General features: G+C 41.5%; 1 protein-coding gene across 3 annotated transcripts in view; it reads right to left on the reverse strand.

Moving 5' to 3' along the window:
- The window catches only part of pax5 (paired box 5), a 59,745-nt gene that overhangs the window by 24,622 nt on the left and 11,152 nt on the right, over positions 1 to 23,971 (reverse strand). The window contains exons 2-6 of one of the 3 annotated variants that reach the window (XM_026170916.2): positions 20,195 to 20,360; positions 16,399 to 16,596; positions 15,613 to 15,677; positions 12,652 to 12,777; positions 4,783 to 4,967 (exon numbers count right to left, since the gene is read on the reverse strand). In XM_026170916.2, coding sequence (XP_026026701.1) covers positions 4,783 to 4,967; positions 12,652 to 12,777; positions 15,613 to 15,677; positions 16,399 to 16,596; positions 20,195 to 20,360 — 740 coding nt within the window. Of the gene's footprint in view, positions 1 to 4,782; positions 4,968 to 12,651; positions 12,778 to 15,612; positions 15,678 to 16,398; positions 16,597 to 20,194; positions 20,515 to 23,971 lie in introns of those variants that run through there. The other 2 variants (XM_026170918.2, XM_080302929.1) reach the window with 2 other exon arrangements.

A 23,971-nucleotide genomic window follows, 5' to 3' on the forward strand; every position in this document is an offset into this window, starting at 1 on the left:
GGGGACCTGGCAGATATAAAGGGTCGCTATAAAGAAATAATAAGGAATAAGGAGGAGACAGGAAATGGGGCTGAGATGGAGGGAAATGTTAATCGATTGATAAATTAGTGGGATAGAGAAAAGAATGTAGAGCAGGGCACTCAGCAGCAGCAGCATCCCACCAATATATGGTAATACTGAGAACTTGGTCATTTTTAGTTTTTCTTCTGTGACCAATGAGTTAAAGGATTTGAAGTTAACTAACTCACAAACTTTACATTGCTTTGAATCCTAAGTCTTCACATTCTTGGATCTGTCACCCAAAGTGGACTCCCAGGATCAAATTTCACTTCATTACTCCACTAAAGTTACACATCATGGACGGCACTCACTGTTTTCAGCGTTTTGTTTTCATTTTATATAAATGCAGCATGTTTTTTAGGGTATAACATACACAATTTCTCATTGGTTGATTATTGCTGTCTGCTTCGATGCATTTTCTCCTTTCTTGTTTCGTTAACTCTGTCCTCTAAAGGGTTAGCAGATAGCAGTCCTTTATCATAACACTTTAACTCTTTAAAAGCAGCTGCACTAAGTTTTAATCTCACTCGTTCTATCACTGTGTCTCTTCCACGCAGCCGCTTGGTCTGCTGAGTCAGAAATGGGACAGATGTGCCCAACCCAGCCAGAGACACACGCATAAACACAAACAAGCACACAAATACACACACAGACCGGCCCTTCTGTACCATTTGCATAATAGTATTTCCTATTTTCACCACTTCCAAAATAGCTCGTGATTTCTCCATCTCCTACTCTCTCTCTCCCATTCGTCACATTGGCTTGAGTGCTCCTGATGGAAAATTGCTTGACTATAAACAAATACAATTCCCTGAGTGGCCCACAGACTGAGACAGGGATTGTGGGGAAGGAATTTATCTGTGCTCAAACTGAGCGTGGCAGCAAGGGGAGGATACTCATTTCCAAACAGCTCCTTATGAGTCACGGGGCCGCTGTAGGCCACATGAGAGGAAGTTTTTACATATTTTATACTTAATTAATTTATCTAAGTTTTGCAGTTGTTTACTGTTATACTTCTTGTATGCATGATTTAAAAAAAAACGTTTAGTGTAGTGATTACACAATGACGCAAAGTCTGCTGGGGTTTTTTTTTTTTTTTCAAATTTGAGCAGCATGGTTGATGCGTCTGATCACACTTAAATAGTTTCAGTGTTAATAAAAAAATGTTGTGGCTTTGTGCATCTAAATCCAATCTTCACCTGAAAGCTACTTTTAACTGCATCCAGACACCCTTTCTGTTACAACCCCACAGAGATTTGTGTCTCCTCCTAGAAACAAAAAGTGTATCTTTTACTTTTCAGTTAAATGTGTGAACCACTACACTCTGGAGCCATCAAATTCAATCTCTAACTGCACTGTGAAATTTCCTACAGGATACTTTAATAAGCTCATGCTATAAAGCGATGAATTTAGCGTTATTTCTAGTTTCCCGACTACTTGTTTTCTCTTGATTTATTATTTGTTGTGTGGGGAAAACATTCTGCGGTCAATGATGAGACGAACTAGCTGAAATGACCTGAAATGCATTCTTCATTTTTGTGTTTAGTGCAGCAGTAAAGAGTAGACAGGAAAGAGGGGAAGACACAAAGGGTCAAGGGGCAGATTCAAACCCGGGCCGCTGCATTTCAGCCACAGGGCATCTGAGCCAAACTGGAGCCCAAGATAGAAATCCTTTTAAGTAAAGAAAAAAAAATCTATAATATCAGTCTCATTTTTCTCCGTCCACATCTCAGTGTAAACTGCTTGGTACTGGGGTGGGCGTTTGGACCCAGGGCAGCACGGATGGGCGGGGGTGCTTGTCAGCCCTGCTGATTTATCACCTGGGTAATAGAAAGTGATTGAAGGGAAATTCAAATGAACTGTCTCTGACAGGCACACATGCAGACACACATACGAGCACGCACACATAAATTAATAGCGGGGCTTAATAGACTACAGGGTGAAGTGGAACAAGAGCAGGAGAGGCAGATGAGATAAAAGCAGGGCTTGTTAGGAAAGAAAGATAAAGAAAAAGGTCTGAAATAAACAGGATAGACGAGTAACTACTGCTGACAGATAAAATAAGATTTGCTTGCGAGCGGTATTGCTTTTGGTCTCTTCAAGTGGGACGAAGGAAGACAAAATAATGAGTAAGCCTCATGTTTTAGTGCAAGAAAGCTAAAAAATAATGAGGAGCTTGACGTAACCACTGAGATTACAGTTTATTAGTATAACACCTGAATCTGAGCCTCTTGCTCTTCTGTCTTTACTTTGGTTTTCACAGTTTTGGACACGTCTTTGTCCGATGCACACACACTGACACGCGTTTCGTAAAAGACGACCCCATACAAAACATCACCAGCAGGGACAAATCTGTCAGGAATGTCAGTCGCAAGGCAGGGTGACCCCCCTTGACCATAACCCCACCAATAGTGGTTACTGTGCACACTCACGCACACGTGTACACACACCTCAGCCCACATACCAAAGAGCCTAAGCTGTGGCTGTCAGCGTTAAGGCTAAGAGTGTCAATCATTCCCAGTGGGAAAAAGGGGGGTTAGCAGAGGTGGAGGACTAGATAGTCATGTAGATTTGTGTGTGTGTGTTTGTGTGCATGTGGTTGTGATTGCTTGGGTCTCTTTGTAATGCACTTCTTGAAGCCAGTTTGACCCCAGTTTGATTCCCCTATCCCAGACACCGACCCCAGTGGCTTGACCAGGCTCAGACAGGACACTGACCTATGAATCATGGGTATTATAGTCTTGAGTCCCAGTCTATAGAGCTACTACAGCCAATCCCTGTCGACCTCTCGCCCTGTGCCACTCAAGTCCCCATGTCGGTCAGAGGAAAGAGAATTTACTAAAAAGCCAAACTCTGCCCTGTAGGTCTAAGGCTGCAGCCTATTTATGCTTCCATATACTCCGACTACTCGGGAGTTTGCTTGTACTCTTGCCCTTGGCACTGACTGAATAAATAAACCAGAAGCAGTGTCAGCTTGAAAGCTCGCTGAAACAAAAATTTCATTTTGAAACATTGGCCAAATATTTCCTTAATATTGACCGTTGGGCTGCTGATTAGAAGGCATCTGAGAAAAGGTAGAGAGAATACAAATGCTAGCTTGTTGTCATTTTGTTATTCAGCATACCACTTACACCTGTCTATTCCACTCAGATTTACATTAATTTTCTCCTGAGAAAGGGCGGGAGGTCAATTTAGATGCAACATTAGGACACACAGACACACCCTTTCTCGCTCTCGGTTTTCTTGTCTCGTTTTTTCTCTTTTTCTCTCACATGCAAACGATCACACGCATACGCACATTCCCAAGACGCATCAGCATGCGGACAGCGGCACTGCCGTCCCACCAAGCAGCAGGAAGTGAGGTCATAATGAGAGTCGGGTCAATATGTTCATTAACCCCTGTAGTGTGTCTACATTATAGGAACATCAATAGAGCAGGTCTGACTCATCACAGTGTCTATCAGACCAAAGAAACTCACAGCGGTTTGTCAAGCCAACAGTGAAAACACGACTTGATGCTGACACTTTGAGAGCTCACAGCAACATGAAAGAATTGGGGAAAAGACAGGATGAGTGAAGCGCTTGGATAGAGAGAGAGCTTTTTAAAATGGGATTATTTGTTGTGCAATGTGACAGCAGTCAGCAACATTGACATGGCATGGCAAGGCATAGCAGGCAGGCTTTTTTTTTCTAAAAACAGAGACAAATATTTTATACGACAGTCAGATAAACCTTAAATGTTAACTGATAAACTACAAACTAATCTGGCTTCTGTACTATGTAAATCCCAAAATAGTCCATTACATTTTAAGCTTTCCTGCCTTACATTTTTTTCACTATCAGCAACAAAAAAAAAAAAGAAATTTGCACCTGTGTCCACTGGAAAACCCAAATAACTGTCATATTGGTGGCAGTTTGAAACTCCTGCACACTGTCTCTTTAAACGATGTGACTTGTGCCATTCAACAGTTTTGCTCTTATTGATGGAAAGACCAAAAACAACAATGTGTTAGTCTAGCGCTGTTTGCTTTAATTTTGTTTGCATGTGTGGCACGCAACCGTTGAGCATTAGTTCTTGGATGTTTTTATTTGGAGATTCCAGGTTGGTGAAAGTAGGCCGTCTTCTAATCAAAACATATACCCTGGTGTAAAAAAAAGCGTATGCTTTTTTATATTCTGCTTATTTTTTGTCAGAGATTGTAAATAAAAAAAACACACGTTCTGAAAAGGATGAGAGGCCCTTTAACCTCTGTGCTGCAGTTACACCTACATCCCAGGTAGGCCCATGTATTATTTTCTTGACTATAACCAGAGGTTGTGAAGGGCCACAGTTAGCAGGATAAAAAAATGTATGTCTTTGAACGAGGACAAAGCACTTGTTAGGCGGGAAACATATTTGTTGCTTTGGATCTTTTCATGGTCTTGTAAACAGTAAGAAAAAAAATGTCTGAACTCAGCGAAAAAAGACTTACAGTATAGGATGGCTGAATGGCTGTTGTGCTGTGACAGTGACTTGAAGTACACTGCTGTGTCTGGTGGCCGTGAGGTGATAACACAGGAACCGCCACTTCTGCTTTAGTCAGCTCCTGTTTGTTTTTCATGAGCGGTTATCTCCTGTCACAGCCCCTATTTTTCATTAGCCCACAACTACATTCTTGTTGACTCCTAACCTCTTCCCAACCTCAGCCTCAGCCCAGAGCCTGCACGATGCCTCGCCCTTACCTTGCCAGAATCAGGGCTCACATAGAGGTCAGAGCTGGACTGGATTGGACAGGATGGCTGTCTGTCAAAGAGGCGGTCCAATACCTCGATCTGCTGTGGCGAGAATAGCTCCCCTCTCATCTGCTTCCTGAGGAAGTCCCGCCCACTGTGGCCGTGTCCATTGGCCAGCGGTGACTCCTGCAAACCTGCACAGAGAGGACAGGTGAAAGGAGAGGGGTTAGACAGGCTGTAAATGCAGAATTTTTAAGAGAGGAATGATAACTGAAAGGGAGAGGAAATGAGCAAGATAAAAGGAAGCTTTTGCGAGTCTGGTTTATGTTATGGAGGGAAAACCCAGACAGACAGCGATAGAGGAATGAAGGGAGTAGTGAAAGCGTGTGTTGACAATATAAATCACTAAGACAGATGTGGAGAAAGAAGTTAGTGGACTCAAATGAACTCCAGTGAACTGATTTAAGACTGAGCGACTTCATAGATTGTGGAGGCTCAGAGAAAATGGTATACAAATGCAATCCATTACCAAGCATACGCTGTCTCTCCTTCTTGATCTCTAAAAAGTACACTCTCTCCTCTCATATATACACACTTGTCCGTCCCCTCTCGTCGTATCACACATACACACACATCCACACAAATATATATTGCCACGGTATCAGTATTAGACTGTGAGCTCTCGTATCCTGCAGTTATTGCAAGGCTGAGGGACTGAACGAGACAATTATAAGAACTCTGAAGAGTCGCGGCCCACAAATGATTAGAGAAGAGAGAACGAGAGAAAAAGATAAAGAGAAAAAGGGGATGAGGGTGAAAATCCCCACTATAGAGCCAATTCAGCGTTCCAAACCACTCCTGAGAGCCTATTTTAGTCCTGGGGGTCACTGTGTTTAGTGTGTGTATGTGCGTGAATGTGTGTCCAGGGTAGTGATATGACAGACAGGTGGAGAGGGGGGAGGGGGCTTCAAATATATATATATATATATATATATATATATATATATATATATATATATATATATATATATATATATATATATATATATATATATATTTTTTTTTTTTTTTTTTTTTTTTTTTTCCATTTGGAGTGAAAATACAGATTCATTTGCACCAGACTAGTTCTAATAAATAAAAAAACTGAAGAAAGAAAGAAAAAAATGTCTGTCTAACCATATTTAACCTCAAGGGATGCTTCCTGTTTTGAAATTCTGTAGTTGTGGATAACTTTTAATACCACTACATGTAGTTACTGAGACCTGTGCTACTGCAGGGGAGACTATATTCTTTTTATAAAGGTTTGAGTGTTTGTTAAAATGTAGTATTTCAGATTTAATGACTTCAAAACTACAGAAGTGAGTTTTGCTAATCTGATTGTATAAGTCAGTGAGAATTTTAAATTACTTCTTCTTTCATTTATGAGCAGGAAACATTTTTCCTAATGACTTTGTGGTCTTATTTACTAGTTTTCAAGTTTTAATTGTATTCATTTTGTTAAATAGTTGTTACCCATCTGTATAAAATAGATGATAAATCAGAGTATAATTCACTTTGTCATAAAGAAGTAACTGAGGTTTCAACTAAGGACTGAGCTGAGACAGTGTAGTAATCTATAAGAATGACAGGTTTCCTCTTTAACATAGTTTTACTTAATCTTATTCATTCTTTATTTGTTCTAGTCACATTCCTAAAAACATAATCTAAAAAAGGTTTTACGACATAAGCAAGAATTACTGGTTTAAAGCAAAGATGCAATGGGTTTTAAGTAAGCAAGTTTAGCTAGATTACATTGAGGAAAATAAGGTGTTTTGTGAGTATACCTGAGGAGTCAGAATTAATTGATCCTTTGTACAAGATAAGAGGATTATGTAAGTGTACATTTTACATCCACAGTAGCCTAATAAGGAAACTGACAGTTTGTTTGTTTGTTTGTTTTTTCACTTTTTCCGTTGTTTTGGTTCATTATTTAAGTGATCTCTGTGCACATCCAAGAGTGACAGGCAGAACAAAGACTATGTTAAAACATTTGGTAGATTGGCATATGGCACTGTGACGATATAGAGGTTAGCACTTCTCCTCTAAGCAGGAGGTTCTGGGTTTGAAGTTGTTTGTGGGCTGTGGCCTTTCTGTGTGAAGTTTGTGTGATCGCAATGTGGCTGGATGGATTTTTTCCAATAGTCTAAAAAGTTTCAGGTTAAACTGGCTATAGGTGTGAGTGCAAATGCACCAGGTTAGACTGAAAACCTTTCCTGGATGGATGGATGGATGGATGGATGGATGGATGGATGGATTACAGTCCCAGAGTTGTATAACGGTACCAAAGCTGGTTGCAAAATGTTTGCTTACAGTTTGATGTGTGTTAGCTAAATTTCAAAAGTTGATAAAAAGGATCAGTCTTGGCACAACCTGTGGCTTTGGATCAATTCAAAGACTTCTAGCAAACCTTTAAATCTTCAGACAGTATCCTACAGTGCTGTGTCACACACTAAACCTCCCTCTACATCTTCAGTACACAAAACCCTCTCTCACAAACAGAGGTTTGATCATAATCTCTCTCTCTCTCTCTCTCTCTCTCTCTCACACACACACACACACACACACACACTCATATACAGATGCTGGGAGTAGTGTGTGTATGGTCCAGGTCTCCAGTGACAGACCAATCAGGGTGGGAGATAAAGCCAGTATGATGCTTTAGCCTGGTAACCCAAGGCAACCCATTTAATCCCACCGGCCAGTCCCCATGATGGAATTCAATTGATCAATCATGTAGCTCTGATGGCACCATTTCAGCCAGCTTATTGCTTTCTGCTTTCTCTCTGTTGCACACACAAACTCTCTCATATGTGCGCAGACACACACACACACACACACACACAAATGCACCCTGAAAGACTGACCTGTGTCTGTCATGGTGGAGCATCCACAAAGAACCAGAGAAAGACAGAACAGGGGAGATGACAGAACCTGCTGTAATCGAGCAGTAAGAACAAAGCTTTTACTTATGATAATCAATATTGTTCATTCATCTGTATGAAGTTGTGTAAAGGTGTGTGTGTGTGTGTGTGTGTGTGTGTGTGTGTGTGTGTGTGTGTGTGTGTGTGTGTGTGTGTGTGTGTGTGTGTGTGTCTGTCTTGAGGTGTGCATGCATGGGCCTTGGTATGGATGTGATTGAGGCTGTGAGTGTGGGTGGGTGGGTAGCTTGATATCCGGCTGGTCTCATTGTATCCATGGATGGGTAAAGAAACTCATTGCCGTGACGGGTTAAATCCTATTCACTGTTGGATGCGCGCACACACGCACACACACACACAAACACACACACACACACAGCTGCCTCTATCTCTGTGATTCAGTCTCAGAAGGGAAGCGCTTCTCTTCCCTCTTTTTCAGAGCAGAACAAAACAAACAATGAGCCCTTATTGTTCTCTCCTTTCTGCCTTTTTCCTCTCTCTTCCGCCTTCTCTGTCTGTCTCTCTCTTTCTCCCTCCCTCCTGCCTCTCTTGCTCTCTCTCCATCACAGTCGTCTTCCATAACAGCCTGCTGCTGCCATTTTTCCCAAGAATCCAGAAGCAGTTGAATTATTAAATCCAAATACCCTAAAGAATTAGATGAGTTGTCACTTATTTGTCTGTTTTCCTGCCTGCTTATACATGCATGTCTGCAGAGGTTAGAACACCACCAGTGTGCTCCTTTTTGCTCTTGACATAGATAATCATGCTGATAGCCTAAGTGTCACAAGTCTGACCTCACAGCCCCAGCTCTTCCCTGCATGTGTGTGTGTAATGATTTTTTTTTGTCTGTGAGAGTGTGTATGTGCCTGATCCAAACTCTAGAGATCAAAGTTTTTGTAAGCCGGGAGGAGTTACGCGCGAAGGGCGACGATCCCCTCCCTCCACCCTGCATCTCTTGCTCACTCCCAGCATCTTTTATTTTGTAAGCTGCCTCATGTCACAGTGGATGCACAAGGGGGTGAGAGGTCAATCTGGCATTCTGGGTAAATGCCATTGAAACTATTTGTTGTTATATTTTGAAAAATGTGCATGACTTAAAAATACTGAGAGTGGATTTCCCCTCACAGATTTGAGGAAGAAAAAAACAGCACTCCCTTTAGTGACCGGCCCACCTGTCCTGAACTCCACATGCATGTTGGATGCTTGCACACACACACACACACACACACACACAGCAGCAGCAGCAGCAGCAGCAGAAGCTTCAATGTGTAAAGTGAATAGGTTAAGGTACAATAGTCCCCTTTTGGCCCCAGAAGTCAAGTTCTTCCATTCACACCCATTCATCTCCTTTCTGGCCCCAGTCACCCCCAACTTCCCCTCGCTTTGGCTGGGGGCACAGGTCACCACAGGGTTTTACCCCCACAAACTCCTCCTACCAACACACAAGAACACATACATACACAACACAAGCTACTGATCCCTCCTTCCTGTGTTCACGTGCACAGCAGCTGTTTGATATGCTCATGGCTAACAGTTTCCATTGCACGCATTGACGTCCTCACAAGCACATACAGCAGATATGATATGCAATGATATGATATAAAAAAAAACAGCAATTTCATCACAACAAACTAAGCATCATTTCACTCATACTGCGCACCTTGCAACAGATTAGGATGGCCAGACCAGCTCAGCACCAGAACTACTGATTTATGTTTTACCAGTTTTAAAAGTCAATGGCCTGGAGAACACGTTCTAATGTAGATGTGTTTTTAGCAAATCGAGGGGGCAATATTGTTGACCAGATGGCAACAGTTCAATTGAGGAGTCAGTGGGGTGCCTCTTGTGAGCTAGAATATCATTTGCTTTATTTATACCTCTGTCTCTGTAGATACATTCCATTATTGAAAACATAATATTTTCCACAACACATTTAATTCAAAGAGTAAACACAATCTGCTGCAGGAATTGAGATGCTGTGGACACCAGGGAGTGTGGAGTTCAACAACATGTAGCAATGAGAGACTAAATAATTGGTGGAGGCACAAAATGAGTTGGTACCAAGTTAAAATTCAACTTCATGGGGGGTGATTGAGTGAGACAGATGCAAAGAATACCACTGACTGATGTGAGAATTATGGGAATTAGACAAGAGGTTTACCTACACTAGCAAACAGCCTGTCAGCTACAAAACAATGGATGAACCACTCTGTATGTTTACTGATGTTGGTACAGTTTACTGGCTATGTTGGCAGAGTAGCAGATGATGTAGTGGGACAGAATATTTTCAGTAACAACTTGTTTTTTGTGGTCAAAAGGTTTCTTTTGTTCAGTTTATGTGGTCACTCCACATGCTCCAGTATAAGCTTATGGCTTAAGCACATTGCGAAGCAATTTGTAACTAGTTGTACTGGTTTATCAGCAGGGTTAGTGGATTTAATCATTAGGAAAAGGTATAACTTCTCATACCAGTTTAGGAAAGAGTCAATGGCCACTGTTAATCCTCTCTGTCACGTAGGAGGCTCACTAAAAGAGTATGGGCTGCATATGTAATAAAATGCCTGTTTATTAAGCATGCAGACCATGCCGCCTTAGGATCATCAGAGGATTCAGCTAACATTAACCTGCTCTAATAAATGAATTAATAAATAAAAATAAGAGCTGCAGTGTGTTTGGGGATTTTTTACACAAAAAAATCAGGAAAATTGCAACAGACTGACTCAAGGCTCCCCCCCCCCCCCCCCCCCTGCCCCACCAAAAAATGGACCAATGGTATCATTGTTCTAAATGCGTTCTGAACTACACAAACTGTCACATTGCTGTATGTGTGATATATCCACCTGTACAAAGAGAGACAGACAAAGTCAACAAAAGAGCCTTGGTGATGTCCGGTGTGTCACTGTAGTGTACTGTGGGTTTATGCCTTCCTTCTCCGTGTGTAAGAATGTCTGCAAAGACGGGCATATGGCCGTGACTCGTCGTCAGAAGCTTGCCTTATTGTTTGCCTGTGTATGTGTTTGTCTGTCCATGTCTGTGCATGCTGTTCCCCCTGTCGCCCCTTGCCGTGTGTGTGTGTCATTATCCAGCGGGGGCTGCTCTAATGGAAGCTGTGATTAGCAATGCTGTTAATTAGACCACAGAGCCAACCGCGCAGACCTCTGGCACAGAAACGCTGCAGATAAAACACACAAGCGAAACGTGACACGGAGAGACATAATGCTCGAATGATGCTTTCTGAATGCTTCAATGAAACGAGAAGTGATACAATGTTTCGATTCGAACTGTGAAATGGAAAGTCCAGCAGCAGTCATAGAAAACCGGCAGACAGACCACACATGTAGCACATGGTGTAGTGTGTCATGCACATAAAGAACAAAGTGAAACAATAATACCGCTAATTAGGCTACAGATACTTTCCTTCAGCAACAGATCTGACTGCAGAGTTTCTGCTGAAGACAATACAGCACAGAATGGGGTGGATTAATACTTCATATTATTTATGTCAAAGAGGCATGGATGAAATCAGTCAGAGACCAGTTTCACTGTGGCCGTTCAGACTTATGATCACTAACACAGGTGAATCTGTTAATCTTTCAGTCTTTACTCTGTCAGTGAGCCAAAATGTGGACATGACAATCACTGTGCTCTGTGCAAGTGCTCTGATCTTATTCAAGAGCAGCAACTAAAATCAGAGTCCCGTCAAACTTAGTGTAAAATTTAACCGAATATATCTAAAACATTTGAATTTGATTTGTTTCTCTTCAGTTCTGTTGCGCAGATATCATACATGCACATCAAGGTAAGTCAAGGTGTGCATGCGAGATAACTTAATGAATACGAAATGTGGAAAATGTGAGGGAAAATTGCCATTTTACATTTGTTTCAAGTGTTAATGTGAGAAAAGGCAGTTTCCTCATCGTGTAGGTTCTTTGTCTGCCCCAGTTTTTAAAGTCTAGAGTGTGTCTCAAGCTTCACCGGGTGTTTAAGCCTGCTTTTAGAACACTATGTCACATTTTGCTTTTATGGATACACCAAGTCTTCTACCTCAACCTTAACTTTGTAACATATTTTGACGTTTTATGCAGTTGCAACAGAAAGACGGAGGAAACCCCAACCAGCGGATGATCGCTGAACAGGATGAGAGTGCAATTTGTTGTTATTTTGGATTGAGCTAAAACCTCATTTATCAATGGACAAACTGTTCACATAGTAAGTCAAACTTTGATCCAGTGTATCAATGATATATGTGTGCATGTCTCTATGTCTGCGTTGGGTCTAAAGTCTTTGTACTCTACTGATGGTTAAGTGGGCTGAATCCGAGCATATCAAGGTGCACCTGGGATTCACCTGGAACCTGCTGGAGTGTTCTGAAAATTCATCAGCAGTGGGAAAAAGGATCCCACACTGTATCTGTGTGTGTGTGCGTGTGTGTGTGTGTCAGGGAGAGAGAGAGCGAAATAGCCCCCAGTGGCATTCTGTCACCCCCTCTCGCTCCGACATCTGGTCCTGTCTCATTTACCGTAGGAGACCGTCTGTGTGATGGCTTTTTAATGCCACTGACACCCCCCCACACACACACCCCCACACACACACAATCAAGCAAACACGTGGAGGCATATCAGCGTACACAAATATATACATCCAGTACCTATGAGCACATACACAAGCTCGCATATACATTAGCACGCAACATTGACCAAGTATGACAGAAGTATATGATCGATAGTGCGTGCATGAGCTGGCCTCTCGGGTTGCTATCCCATGAAACACTGTTAGTAAATAAATCTGCGTTCCTCAATGAAGATATTTTATTCACATGTCCCGTTGCTGTTGCTTGTGTGTTAGATTCTCGTGTGCCTTGTGCATCCACCAGGAAAAATTAGCAAAGTGGGACATATACAAAGCATAACTGTTTGCTCACCTTCATCCCTCTTCCTCTTGCCTACATCAGCAGCTGAGCTGATACCCAGAATGCCGCTGATGGAGTACGAGGAGCCGGCCGAGTCGCTGGTCACTGCTGAGACCTGTGTGGCTGGCACGGACGTTGCTGCAGACAGATCACATGACAATGCCAACACTTTAAAGGATATACTGAGAAAGCAAAAGAACACCCAAAAAACAGATGACTGAAATGAGGAATTACTTAATCTCAGAGTCCTATTGTAAAATAAAATGGGGGAAAGCACAACACATTTATTGTGTTATGTGGACACTTACTCTTGTAAGCTGTGTGATTTTATTAAAAAGGCATAAGTGACTCTTTAACTCACTGAAACATTTGCTTTCAATAAAACAATTACTTATAAAGAAAAGAGTGTATTTTTTAAAATGTTCATGTTTTACTTTATGATCACATCTCAGATAAAATGATAAGAAAAAGAAGACAGCAAAGTGTTTTATGAATTTCTGGCTGTTGCTGAAATATCACAGACTGTATATTTTAATGTACTGTGTCACAAAACTCTATAAACACTCACCAAAATGAACTGAATCCAATATATTTGCATGTGTCTTTGGATCTCATTTGAAAGCACAAATATTTAATTGAAAATAAACAGTAAGCTATAGTTTTTGTGCACAAAGCTCTTTCTGAGAAATTCTTCTGTGTGTCTGTGTGTGCGGATGCCTTTCAGGCTTGAAAAACAACAATCAAGTGTCCTTATTCATATATTTGTGGCATGATTGCCACACAATATAAATCTTAATTATTATTCTTTTTTAAAAAATCAATAAAAGTCCATTTTTTCTCTCTAAATTTCACTCGGTTGTATCGGCTAAATTGAAACTAAAGGAAAAGACACAAAAGACCAGCCTCTGTTAGTGTTTTGCTCTTTGTTGTCTCTTCCTTTAATCTTCCCCCTGGAGGAGACAAGTTCTTTGCCGGGTGACACAGCGACATACTTGTCACCGCTTCAGTAACACGGACACACACACGCATCCTGCAACCTCCTGACACGCAGGCACAGGCTTAAACATACAGTCGCTCACTTCTTGGTCCCTTATCTGTACCCCTGTAAGCGGACGTGGGGCTGAGTGACAGTATGGTATCCCAGGAGGGACAGAAAGGTGTGGAGACAGACATACTAATCCCCTCTCCCAGCAGACCCCCCAAACAGAGAAAGACAAGACTGAAATGGCAATAAAGAAGAAGGAGGGGGTAAAAAAGGCAGGTAAACCAGAGGATCAAAGTCCCTTCAAGCCGTTACTCTTTCGCTAACGACAAGGAGAGTATAATGAATGCATATCCCTCCTATTCCCATCACTTGATTTAGCACTTCAATTATCTGATTTTCCTTTCTCTTTCTTTTCACTCTTTTTTTTATCAGAACGTAACGCTTTTATTCTGCAAATCCAAATGTTCAATTTTCCGCCTGGGAGTGGGACCCATTTATCTGTGTAATCTGTAAGCGTGTGCGTGTGTGTCTCACTGCATCTAGGGTGTGTGTGTGTGTGTGTGTGTGTGTCGCTTAAATGTGAGTAAAAGGCAGGAGTCAGGGAGCAGTGTGTGTGAAATTAATTTAGATTAATAGACAATGTGCGATTATGAAGATATGAGAGACTCTGAAACACAATCCACTGCAGGGCAAAGTGAGGAAGAGAGAGAAAGGCTATCGTATCTGTGTGTACACTGCGATATTCATCGAATAAAAGGAAATAATGTTCAAGCCATAGATGCCACAGATATAGTCTTTCAGTGTCTAACAGGATAATTAACTGTATACTGACAAAGGTTACGGGTCCTTTATTAAAAATATATAATGAGAACCTTCCGATAAGTCCTTTAATATTTGTCTGGTTTTGGATCTCATCCAGCTGCACTTAACATAATTTTAACTCGTGCTAATCGAAACTAAAGCAAAAGTTTACCTGTTGCTAATATACTCAAACTTATTTTCAAACTACTATGTTGCTCAAACAAAACACAGCTGAATTAATCTGACAAAGGGGGCAGAAAGCTGTGTATCCTTCCCCACTAATCACTGCTTGTAGCAATATGGATGAAAAAAAATGTGTTTATGAATATGCATAGTGTAAAGTTTGGTGCATAGGTCACAAGAAGTCCATTAACCTATAAGTAATAATTTGGTGATGTAACTGAGAAACCGTAAATATGATCTTTTCTAGCCCGTGAGAATATGCCTCACCAGGTGCATCCTCGCTTTGAACTTGAATATCATTGTAAATAATCAATTTCCAGTCATAACCTCCAATAATCAAAGAGTTAAATGCTTGCCAGTGTTGCTAATCTAGTACCCATTTGAGAAGGAACTGATAAAGATCTCTAATGCTTTGATATTACAATGACTTGAGCATTTTTGTTGACTTATTTATGAAACAGTTATATTTAGGATGACATGGTTTCACGCCGTGGATCCCTTTGATTGTTGTTATTGGGACTATTGTACGTCTTAATAGTTACATTGTACACTACTGTAATAATGTTACCAGTGTGCTTTCGGTTACAGTCGTCATAGCGGATGGGCCAAGAATATGAAAGCTTAATATGTAACTGTTATTTTATATCCAGCCGGTCACCTTTGTTTGATCGTACACTACCTTACTCGTTCTTCAGTCAGCTCTCGGTTGGCCCAAAAAGGCTAAATGAACCTGACCATCACACAAAACTCTGGTAAAAAAGAAACAAACCCTAAACATACTTCTTACGTGGAAAATGACAATCTAAAGCTGACTGTAAGGATGCAATGTAGATTTGGAACTTTGTGGCACATAGCATCCTGTCTTCACACAGGTCCAGAAACTCTGTTTTCTTGTTCAGCACAGAAGATCCTCTCCGGAGAGATTTTACACAAAAACACTTCTTTTGTTAAAAAAAAAAATTGGCTTTGATGGCTGGAAACAGGATTTTCGAACAGCAACCTACCTAGGTTGTGAGCCGACACTGAGCCCGTTTGACCAGGCTGCTGCTGAACCTTAGTCCGGATGATCCTGCAGGAGGAGAGAGGGGATATTAGTGTGTGTGAAGTGGTTTGTGTGAGTGTGCGTGAGAGAGATCCTGAGTGACAGAGAGAACATGACCATCGTGGGAGCAAAACTGTGTATATGTGTCTGTGCGTGTGTGTGTGTGTGTGTGTGTGTGTGTGTGTGTGTGTGTGTGTGTGTGTGTGTGTGTGTGTGTGTGTGTGTGTGTGTGAAGTGGCTGAGGCAGGCTGACATGGCAGAGGGGCCTCACACTTCCTGCTTGGCTGCTCATGCAAGCCTTTTCTTCCTCTTTCCTTTCCTTTTTCTTCCTTTCCTCCCCTTTTTTCCTCTCCTCTCATTTCCTTTTCTCCCTTTTCCTTTCTTTCCTTTCCTTTTGTGTCTGTTTCTTTCCTTACCCCCACACACCTTCCTTCCCTTTTGTCTGCCTCTTTTGCTCACTCCTTCTCTCTCTTATTTCACCATCCCTCCCTCTCTCTCTCTGCTTCTATGCTCAGGGGAAAGGGTTGTCATTGTACCATCGTGTTGAACCACTGAGCTGCAGCCACTTCATACATATGGAGACTGGGGCCTCTTTACTATTCTCTTTTCCACTCCCAGACTCACACACAGGCACACACACACATAAAACACAGAGTATTATATTGCTCTGAGCTCTACCAATAGGCTGTACCTGTTGCTATACGCCCAAACTCAAACAAACATACACAAAGCATGCAGACCGTCGTACCTGTTAATGGAGCTGACGCTGGGAACACTGTCGTTGTCACAAACTCTCTCTGCTAGGAGCCTGTCCCGGATCTCCCAGGCAAACATGGTGGGGTTTTGGCGTTTGTAATCGGCGATTTTGTCGACCACTTTTGGTGTAGCAACCTTTGGTTTGGATCCCCCAATTACCCCAGGGCGGATACTGCCCGTTTCATAGTACCTGCCAATTAAAAGACACTTGCATTGATCATACGGAGAGGAACGAGAGGACAAATTAATAGAATCATATGGAATATGAAATCTGCAAATTCTGTTTTTAGTTCGTTTTTTTATGCATACAGCTCCTTATTAAAATGTGCCAAATCCAAACCTGAAAAAAAACTTTAATTAAAAAAACATAAAAGAGAAACAAGGCCGAGTTTAGTTGGGTTAAAGTACTTAATCAAGATTGTGCCGCCGCATCTGAAAATATTTCAGTTCAAGTTTCCATCCAAATAAGAATCTGAACATGCTTTTTTTTAAAAGCATTAGGTTGGTGCTCTTCTATACTTTCCTCATTTTCTCAAATATACATCAACAGGTGTGGAGTCAGATCTCGAGGCTCTTCACAGCACGAGGACAGTGAATAAACTAACACAGAGCCCAACAGTGTGGCTTTTTTTCTGTGTTTTTAACAGCGAATGGACAACAATGTAGGTCAGTGGCAGAGAGGAATAAGATACAAATGTGAAGGATTTTTTTTAAATAAATTTCTCGTATCGGTGTCCTTATCCTTTAACTCCTCTTCTTTCACCTATTGAAGCTGAAAAGTGGCCAGGTAATTTCTGTGACAGAATCAAATATGCTGAAATAATTATTGGGAGTTCTGTTTCACTGCTAAATCGAGTAGAAGGGGAATCTAGACTCCAAAGAACCCAGATATAACATAAAGCAGCTTTCTGCTTTACTGCCCCTCTACTTCACCTCTCTTGGTGGTGGTTTGAACATTGCTCCACTTGGACTCAGCTATTTTCCCTTCAAGCTCTCCAACAGAGGAATGACCTTCCCTCCTGTGGTCAGGACTTATTTCTGGATTACACACCAAACATTGGACGTGCTCCTCCTGTCTAAGGTCTTTTTTCCACTCACGATAGACAGCTAACCCCCCCCCCCGAGTCTGTCATGTTGCCATGTCAATTAAAATAGTTTTTGTAGCCTGTAAATCTTCTTAGTGTCCAAATTTTTTGATCACTTGTGGTTCTTGTCCTAATTTGCTTAATTTGAGGTATGAAATGGGTGTGATTATTTGCTAATCCTCCATCAGCTGCATCTTTTTTTTTTAATTGAATTTGAATTTCAAACAGAACTTTTTATTTGGGTAATTCTGACAATTGAAACTCCGTGTTGGTTTGGGCTGATCTTTTGATGTGGCGAGGAATCACATCGCATAAAGCAGGGAAGATCGCAAAAACAGCTTCAGTGCCCATGCGCTGCATGGACTTATGAATATTGCATTGCTCAGAATGCAATGAATGTTTGGCCCAAAGGTGGCTCATATCTGCCCACATGTGAATTCAGTCACAGTTCTCCTTAAAATGAGCCTGATGCCAGTTGTGTCATAACTTTTGGGATATTTTTGGCCACATAATACTTTCTAGGGATGTACCTGCCCAACAGCTGTGGAAAGTACCCCAGATGAGGTCCAAATGTGTCTGCTATATAGGCTTAAAATCCTCTTTAACCAAAAAGGTTCTGTATTAAATCGAAATATTGCCGTGGAAATATTTCCTCTTGAAAGCACCTTGAAGATTTAATGATTGCACTGTGTATTTATAATCTGTGTGTGGATAGAGTTTGTATCAAAGACTTTGTATTTATTCACACCGGTCAGATAATGCTGGTCAAATATACTGCAAATTCGAGGGAATCTTTCTGTATATTTGATCCTTTCTTTTAGTTTTCTTTATTTCTGTTTTATTTTGTATCTTTGACTGATTTGCTCAGCTCCTTCTCGCAAACAGAGACTCTGCTCTCGTTGGGATACACCTTGTTAAATCAAGGCGTGCTAAAACCCTCACTGCCAGTTACATAATGTTGCCGATTTCGCTGCAGATGTCAGAGTCAGCTGAAAGGCTAAATGCAATAAGCTCAAACACCTGTCACGCAACATTTTTAGGGCCTGACTCGTCCCGCGATCGGCTTCTGTTCTCTTAAGCAATTTCACGTTATTACGCAGATGCAGGAAGAGGATGGCACCGACACACACACATGTGCACACGGGACGCACTCACACAACCGTTTCATGTCCACCATGGCTATGTCATGAATGTATTTGCATGCAGAAGGGGCATGGGGGGGACAGGGGGTGGGAGGACAGCAAATGCGCTACACAGCTTGCAGAAAAAAGGGGGGATGCTGTGTGTGGATGCAAGCTGTCAGTCAGTCTTAAACCTGCTGCTGCTCTCCTCTCGCCCTCTCTCTCTCCACTGTACGGTAGAGTAATCCTTTCCGTGAAGATGCGAGTTCCTGTAAATGTGCACTTCCTTGTCTTTCTTTCTGTGTGTGTGTGTGTGTGGGGGGGGGGGGGGGGTGTGAGTGTGTGTGTTCCACATTTTTGACTATTCACAGCTGGAGTATAAACACAGCTAAAGGAAAAACAATCTATTTTCAAATGGAAAACTATTTAAATTATTCACAGCTGAATCATTGGTGAATAAATGAGCGTAGTTATTGATATCTGCACAACGATGAGCCAATACACACACACACACACAAACACACACAGGGTGGTAGAGTTGGTGTTTTTGTTCTGCTGGCACCAGAGAGAGAGGAGAGGATAAAACAACCCTCCCTCCCTCCTTCCATCCCTCGATCCCCTCCCCTCCTCCCCCCTCATGGTAACGCTTCAGTGAGTTGAACGGCCAGGAAAGGGGAGAGAGAGAGAGAGAGAGAAAGAGAGAGATAGAGAGAGAAAGACGGAAAGAGAGAGACGGAGAAAGAGAGGCATGGGAGAACAATGAGCAGCACATTTTTTGATATAGCTGAGGGTCGCTGTAGCTAATCCTTCCCCTCCGTCCTCACAAATGGTCTCTCTGTCTCTCATTCGTTTTTCTTTTTCCTGCACTCGTCTTCTTTAACACGCCTTTTCCCTTTTGATTGTGTCCCTTGTTCATGTCTTTCTCCCATTCTCCATCTCCCTCTGTCTTTTTTTGGTGCAGAAATATGGTGCCACTTTCATTTTGATGCTAATTCCAAAAAGTGATGAATCTTTTCCCTTTTGTCCCCCTTTCTTCTCTGAGGGATGGAACGAACAGGGATTTACTCTTGAATTTAGCTTTGAAAAAGGCAGAGGGAGAGACAGAAAGAGAGAGAAAAGGGGGAGTGAGGAGAGACACAGAAATATAGGGGGGGGGGGACAAAAAAAATACAGGATATAAGGAGAGGGGAGAGGAAGGTGAAAAGCAAGAAAAGAGCAGAGAACCGTGTGAGAGAAGTAAGAAGCAGAGCGAAAATGGAGGCACTTTGGAAAACGCAGCTTGTGCATGTGGAGGAAACTGAAGAACACAGCAGAACTGACACCAAAGGAGTCAGTATGACCTTACAGGAGCTTCAGTCTGACACATGCTGAACCAGCCTGTGTGTGTTCTTTTCACCTGATGGAAAAAAAACTAACCAGAAAAACACAAATAAATCCAACAAGTAAAGGTGAAGATACTTGGTCTTCCACTGCATCGTTTAAAGGTTAACTTATTGTGAAAAGGGATCCTTTAAAGTACTGAATGAGGAGGTTGATGTGTTTTGATCACACACACGAGTGTAGGTGCTGGTCGGCTTCTTACCTGCCCAGTATCTTGCTGACACATCCATGACTGACTCGTAGCTGGCGTGAGATGTCGCACGGCCGAACCCCCTGATGGGCAAGTTCTACTATTCGCTGGCGAACTACATCTGGGAGGGGTCTGCCATTTACGAACACACCTCCAAGCTGGTTCACGCCACCATGTCCTAGAAGAGAATGAGAATTTGAGATGGGCAAGAAGCCAATGAGGAACAACAGAAAGAAATGCATGAAAAATTGCACTGAAATCAAAGATAACCTTGAAATCTAACTCGATATGCAACCAAAAAAAAAAAGGACTCAGTGGAAATTAATTACAAAATCCTCTCATTTCCTCTGATTACATTCTTGATACATGGCAGACAGTTGGATAGGCAAGAGTCAAAGATCTTGATGTAACTTTTTCAACACAATCAAACATACAAATTGATCCATTATCCTTATATTCGCATATCAAAGACTGACCAAGACTTGGTTCAAGTTAAAGGTCAAAACAATATCAGACAGAAGAACACAAAAACTTAACAGCTTCACTGTATAAAGTAGCAGCAAAAACCAGCTTGTTTAAGGGCATTTCAGACAATCTTTACACCTCATATCAGCACTAAGGTAGTCTAGTCTGCAGCACAGCAGTTAGAGGCTACTTCCTCTATTTTGGGAAAAGGTCAATTGATTGGTTCGTATATAGTGCTTTTCCATTCTACTTAAACACTCGATGAGCTTTATTTTAATAACATCACTTCTCATTCAGTAAATTGATGCTGGATCTGTGCCATTAACAGCTTGTTTCTGTACATTTACATTTGTTTGCCTGAGAAATAGTTACTTCAGCAACACTTTCTAGGCTGCAGTCCCACAGCTGTTGGCCCTTGGCTTAGCTGGCTTAGCTTAGTTAATTTACTATCTCAAATACATCTGTTTTCTCTCCCGCCTGTGATTTATCCTGCTCAGCATAATAATACTATTCCAAAGTGCAAACTTTGCCCAATTTCACCAGGGGCAGGCTAAGCAAAGATTTTGAGTAAATGAAGGGATTTTAATTAATTATTGACCAAGGCCTTGCCTTGGCCCCTTAGCGAAAGACACCGCTAATATTCCCTCTGAGGGATGAAGGGATGAAAGTACAAGGAAATGAATGAAAGACAGCAAAAGTAGAATAGAAGAAAAGACTAGCTGAACCTTTGCATAATTGAATAAACTTCTTCTGTATCCATAAGTCACAGAAAACTACAGCCGTCTATTAGAAAGTTGCATAAACAGATTTAAACAGCAGCCACAACTGACAAGGGCAAAACTGCAAAGGAGAGTAATTTATATATATGCACATGATCTGTGTCCATCTAGTTTCTTTCAGCTCTCCTATAGTAGAAAATATCCAAGCTTCTACTGACTGGAAATACATTTTGAGCAGGTCAGCAGCATATCACAGAAGATGCACTTAAACAGACTACACCATTTATACATTTGTAAACACCACGCTGTGAGACCCCGTGAGCCGGGCCAGGTCAGAATCCTGGAATTTGGGGTAAATGATTAAACTGCATCCACCAACAGAAATGCTGCATGTGAGCAGAAAACAGTAAGAAAGATCAGGACTGGTTCCCCAGGTTTCTTAAACATATGTGTGTGTGCGTGTGTGTGTGTGTGTGTGTGTGTGTGTGTGTGTGTGTGTGTGTGTGTGTGTGTGTGTGTGTGTGTGTGTGTGTGTGTGTGTGTTTCCCTCCAAAGGCAAAGTTTAAATGAAATAGAAAAAAAATTTCAACCATTTAATCCACTGGCTTTTGTATTACCATAGTGATTGCGTCTTTAGGGGAAACACACACACAGACACACACTCTCCCACACACACTAATCCTAGCTGTGGGGGTAATAGATTTTAAACACATTACCCCAGCAGGGATACCCCCTAAAACACCGTGCTGTCCCCTGAACCTGTCCCCCTGTCCTCAACTTCTCTCCATCAGCATAAAATAAAGAAAGACACACACACACACACACACACACACGCACGCACTTTCGCAGCTTTCTCCAGCATAAATATAAATAGGTCAATACAGGAGAGATAAATACAAAAATGTGAAGAGTGGAGAGTCTCATTCTGTGAAATCAAACAAAGCTATTTCCAAATGGCTAACGTGGACGGCGACTCGCTTCCTTACTGCTTTATTTTTTTTTCAGATAGAAGAAGTCTCATTATGCAGACGTCTGCTGCAGAGCACAATTTGAAAAGCAATCGCTCTTTATGAAAGACAGGAAAACGCAGGCAGAGTAATATGACCCTGTGAGCTGGGCTCAGCCACAGCTCAGAGACAAGCAGCATGAACTTTACCATCAGCTGTGTTTAATCGATTTGTTATTTACTTTTAAACCTGTTCAATCAAAGAAGTCATTCACCCAATTAGCGCTTATGTATTGTCATTTTTCATATTTCCGCTCTACACGTTTAGTGGATTCATCGGAGGAAGTACTGCAAAGCTTCTGTAGACTGTTTGCTTCGTATAGCATCAGATGTGTTACTATCCTGGGTTTGGATGTCCTAAATTTATAACAAACTGGAAGGACGGAGTTCGGAAGACTTCACAGAGATTTGAATGATGTACTGTAGACGCTACTGAGTCACACTTCATCAAAATGTCAGAGCTTTTGGGAAATTTACTGTAGAACAGAGACTAAAGGTCCCTGTCTGCTCTAACTCTATGAATAAGAAATGTTAAATCTCACCCCTTTTTATTAACTTAACAGTGGATTTGCAAATCATTCAGTGCTGAGGTACCATGTTTTTTTTTATGTTCTGTATGCAAAAGGTTTCTTCGTGCTTTCATTATATTTCAGATGGCTAATAATACAGTAATGTTACGTTGAGATATAGCAGTGGCTGAATGAAGAGGACCATTCACCTGAAATAAGAAACGTGTTTTATCCTTGTGATAAGCTCTTCATGAGTTCTTGATGTCTATTATCTATTTTATTTTCCAAAATAAGAATTTGTACCTCACAACTGTTCAGTGTGCTCTGTTTTATTTCCCATTAAGGACATTTCTGGCTTTCAAAGGCTTTTTTCATACTAACGGGTACTGTGAACTTATTGCTCTTGAAAGCATACACAGCAACGAGTCAAATGGAACTAGATTTATTTAATTAAAACATCCAAAATCACAATTTACAAATTTGCTCCGGTGGGCTACATAACTTGAACAACATCATAGCCCCCTTTATCACCCTTAATTCCTCCAGTAAACTTCCCAACCATATGTTTTGTAAAACATGTGAACAGATTTTATGTATTTATCAGAAAATTCATAATCAGAATTTAAGTAGAAGAGACGAGCCTGCTCATAGTCATTCATAGGCAGTCAGTTGACCCTCCTGGAGCCTACAGGGCACCCCTGACCCTACTGTTTTTGTAATAAGGGATCAATTTGTTGATCTACTAAGACTTTACTGGGAATACTCACTGCCCAGTCCTGTACAGCATTCGCAGAGACATCTCAAACACGTACAGTTTCAGATCTTCCTTAAAGCAAGAAAGAGTCAGCTGACCTCCACTGGAGAAAGTCTTTTTTGACATTCTGTGAATACCTTATAAGGTTGTCTAAATGTGTAAACGCATTTCTCCTCCTCCTCTCTTTATTATTATTTCCTATAACCTCTCAAGGAATAAAAGAAGGTTTTTTTCTAGAATGGTTTATAGAAGCCTACTGCGCTACTTCCTCCTGACCAAAGGTATCTGCAGAGAAGACGCTCCCTCGCTCTCGCTCTCCCTCCCTCCCCCTTCCTC

Source organism: Astatotilapia calliptera, chromosome 6 (genome assembly GCF_964374335.1).
Source record: "Astatotilapia calliptera chromosome 6, fAstCal68.1, whole genome shotgun sequence".
In the NCBI taxonomy this organism is placed as follows: Eukaryota; Metazoa; Chordata; class Actinopteri; order Cichliformes; family Cichlidae; genus Astatotilapia; species Astatotilapia calliptera.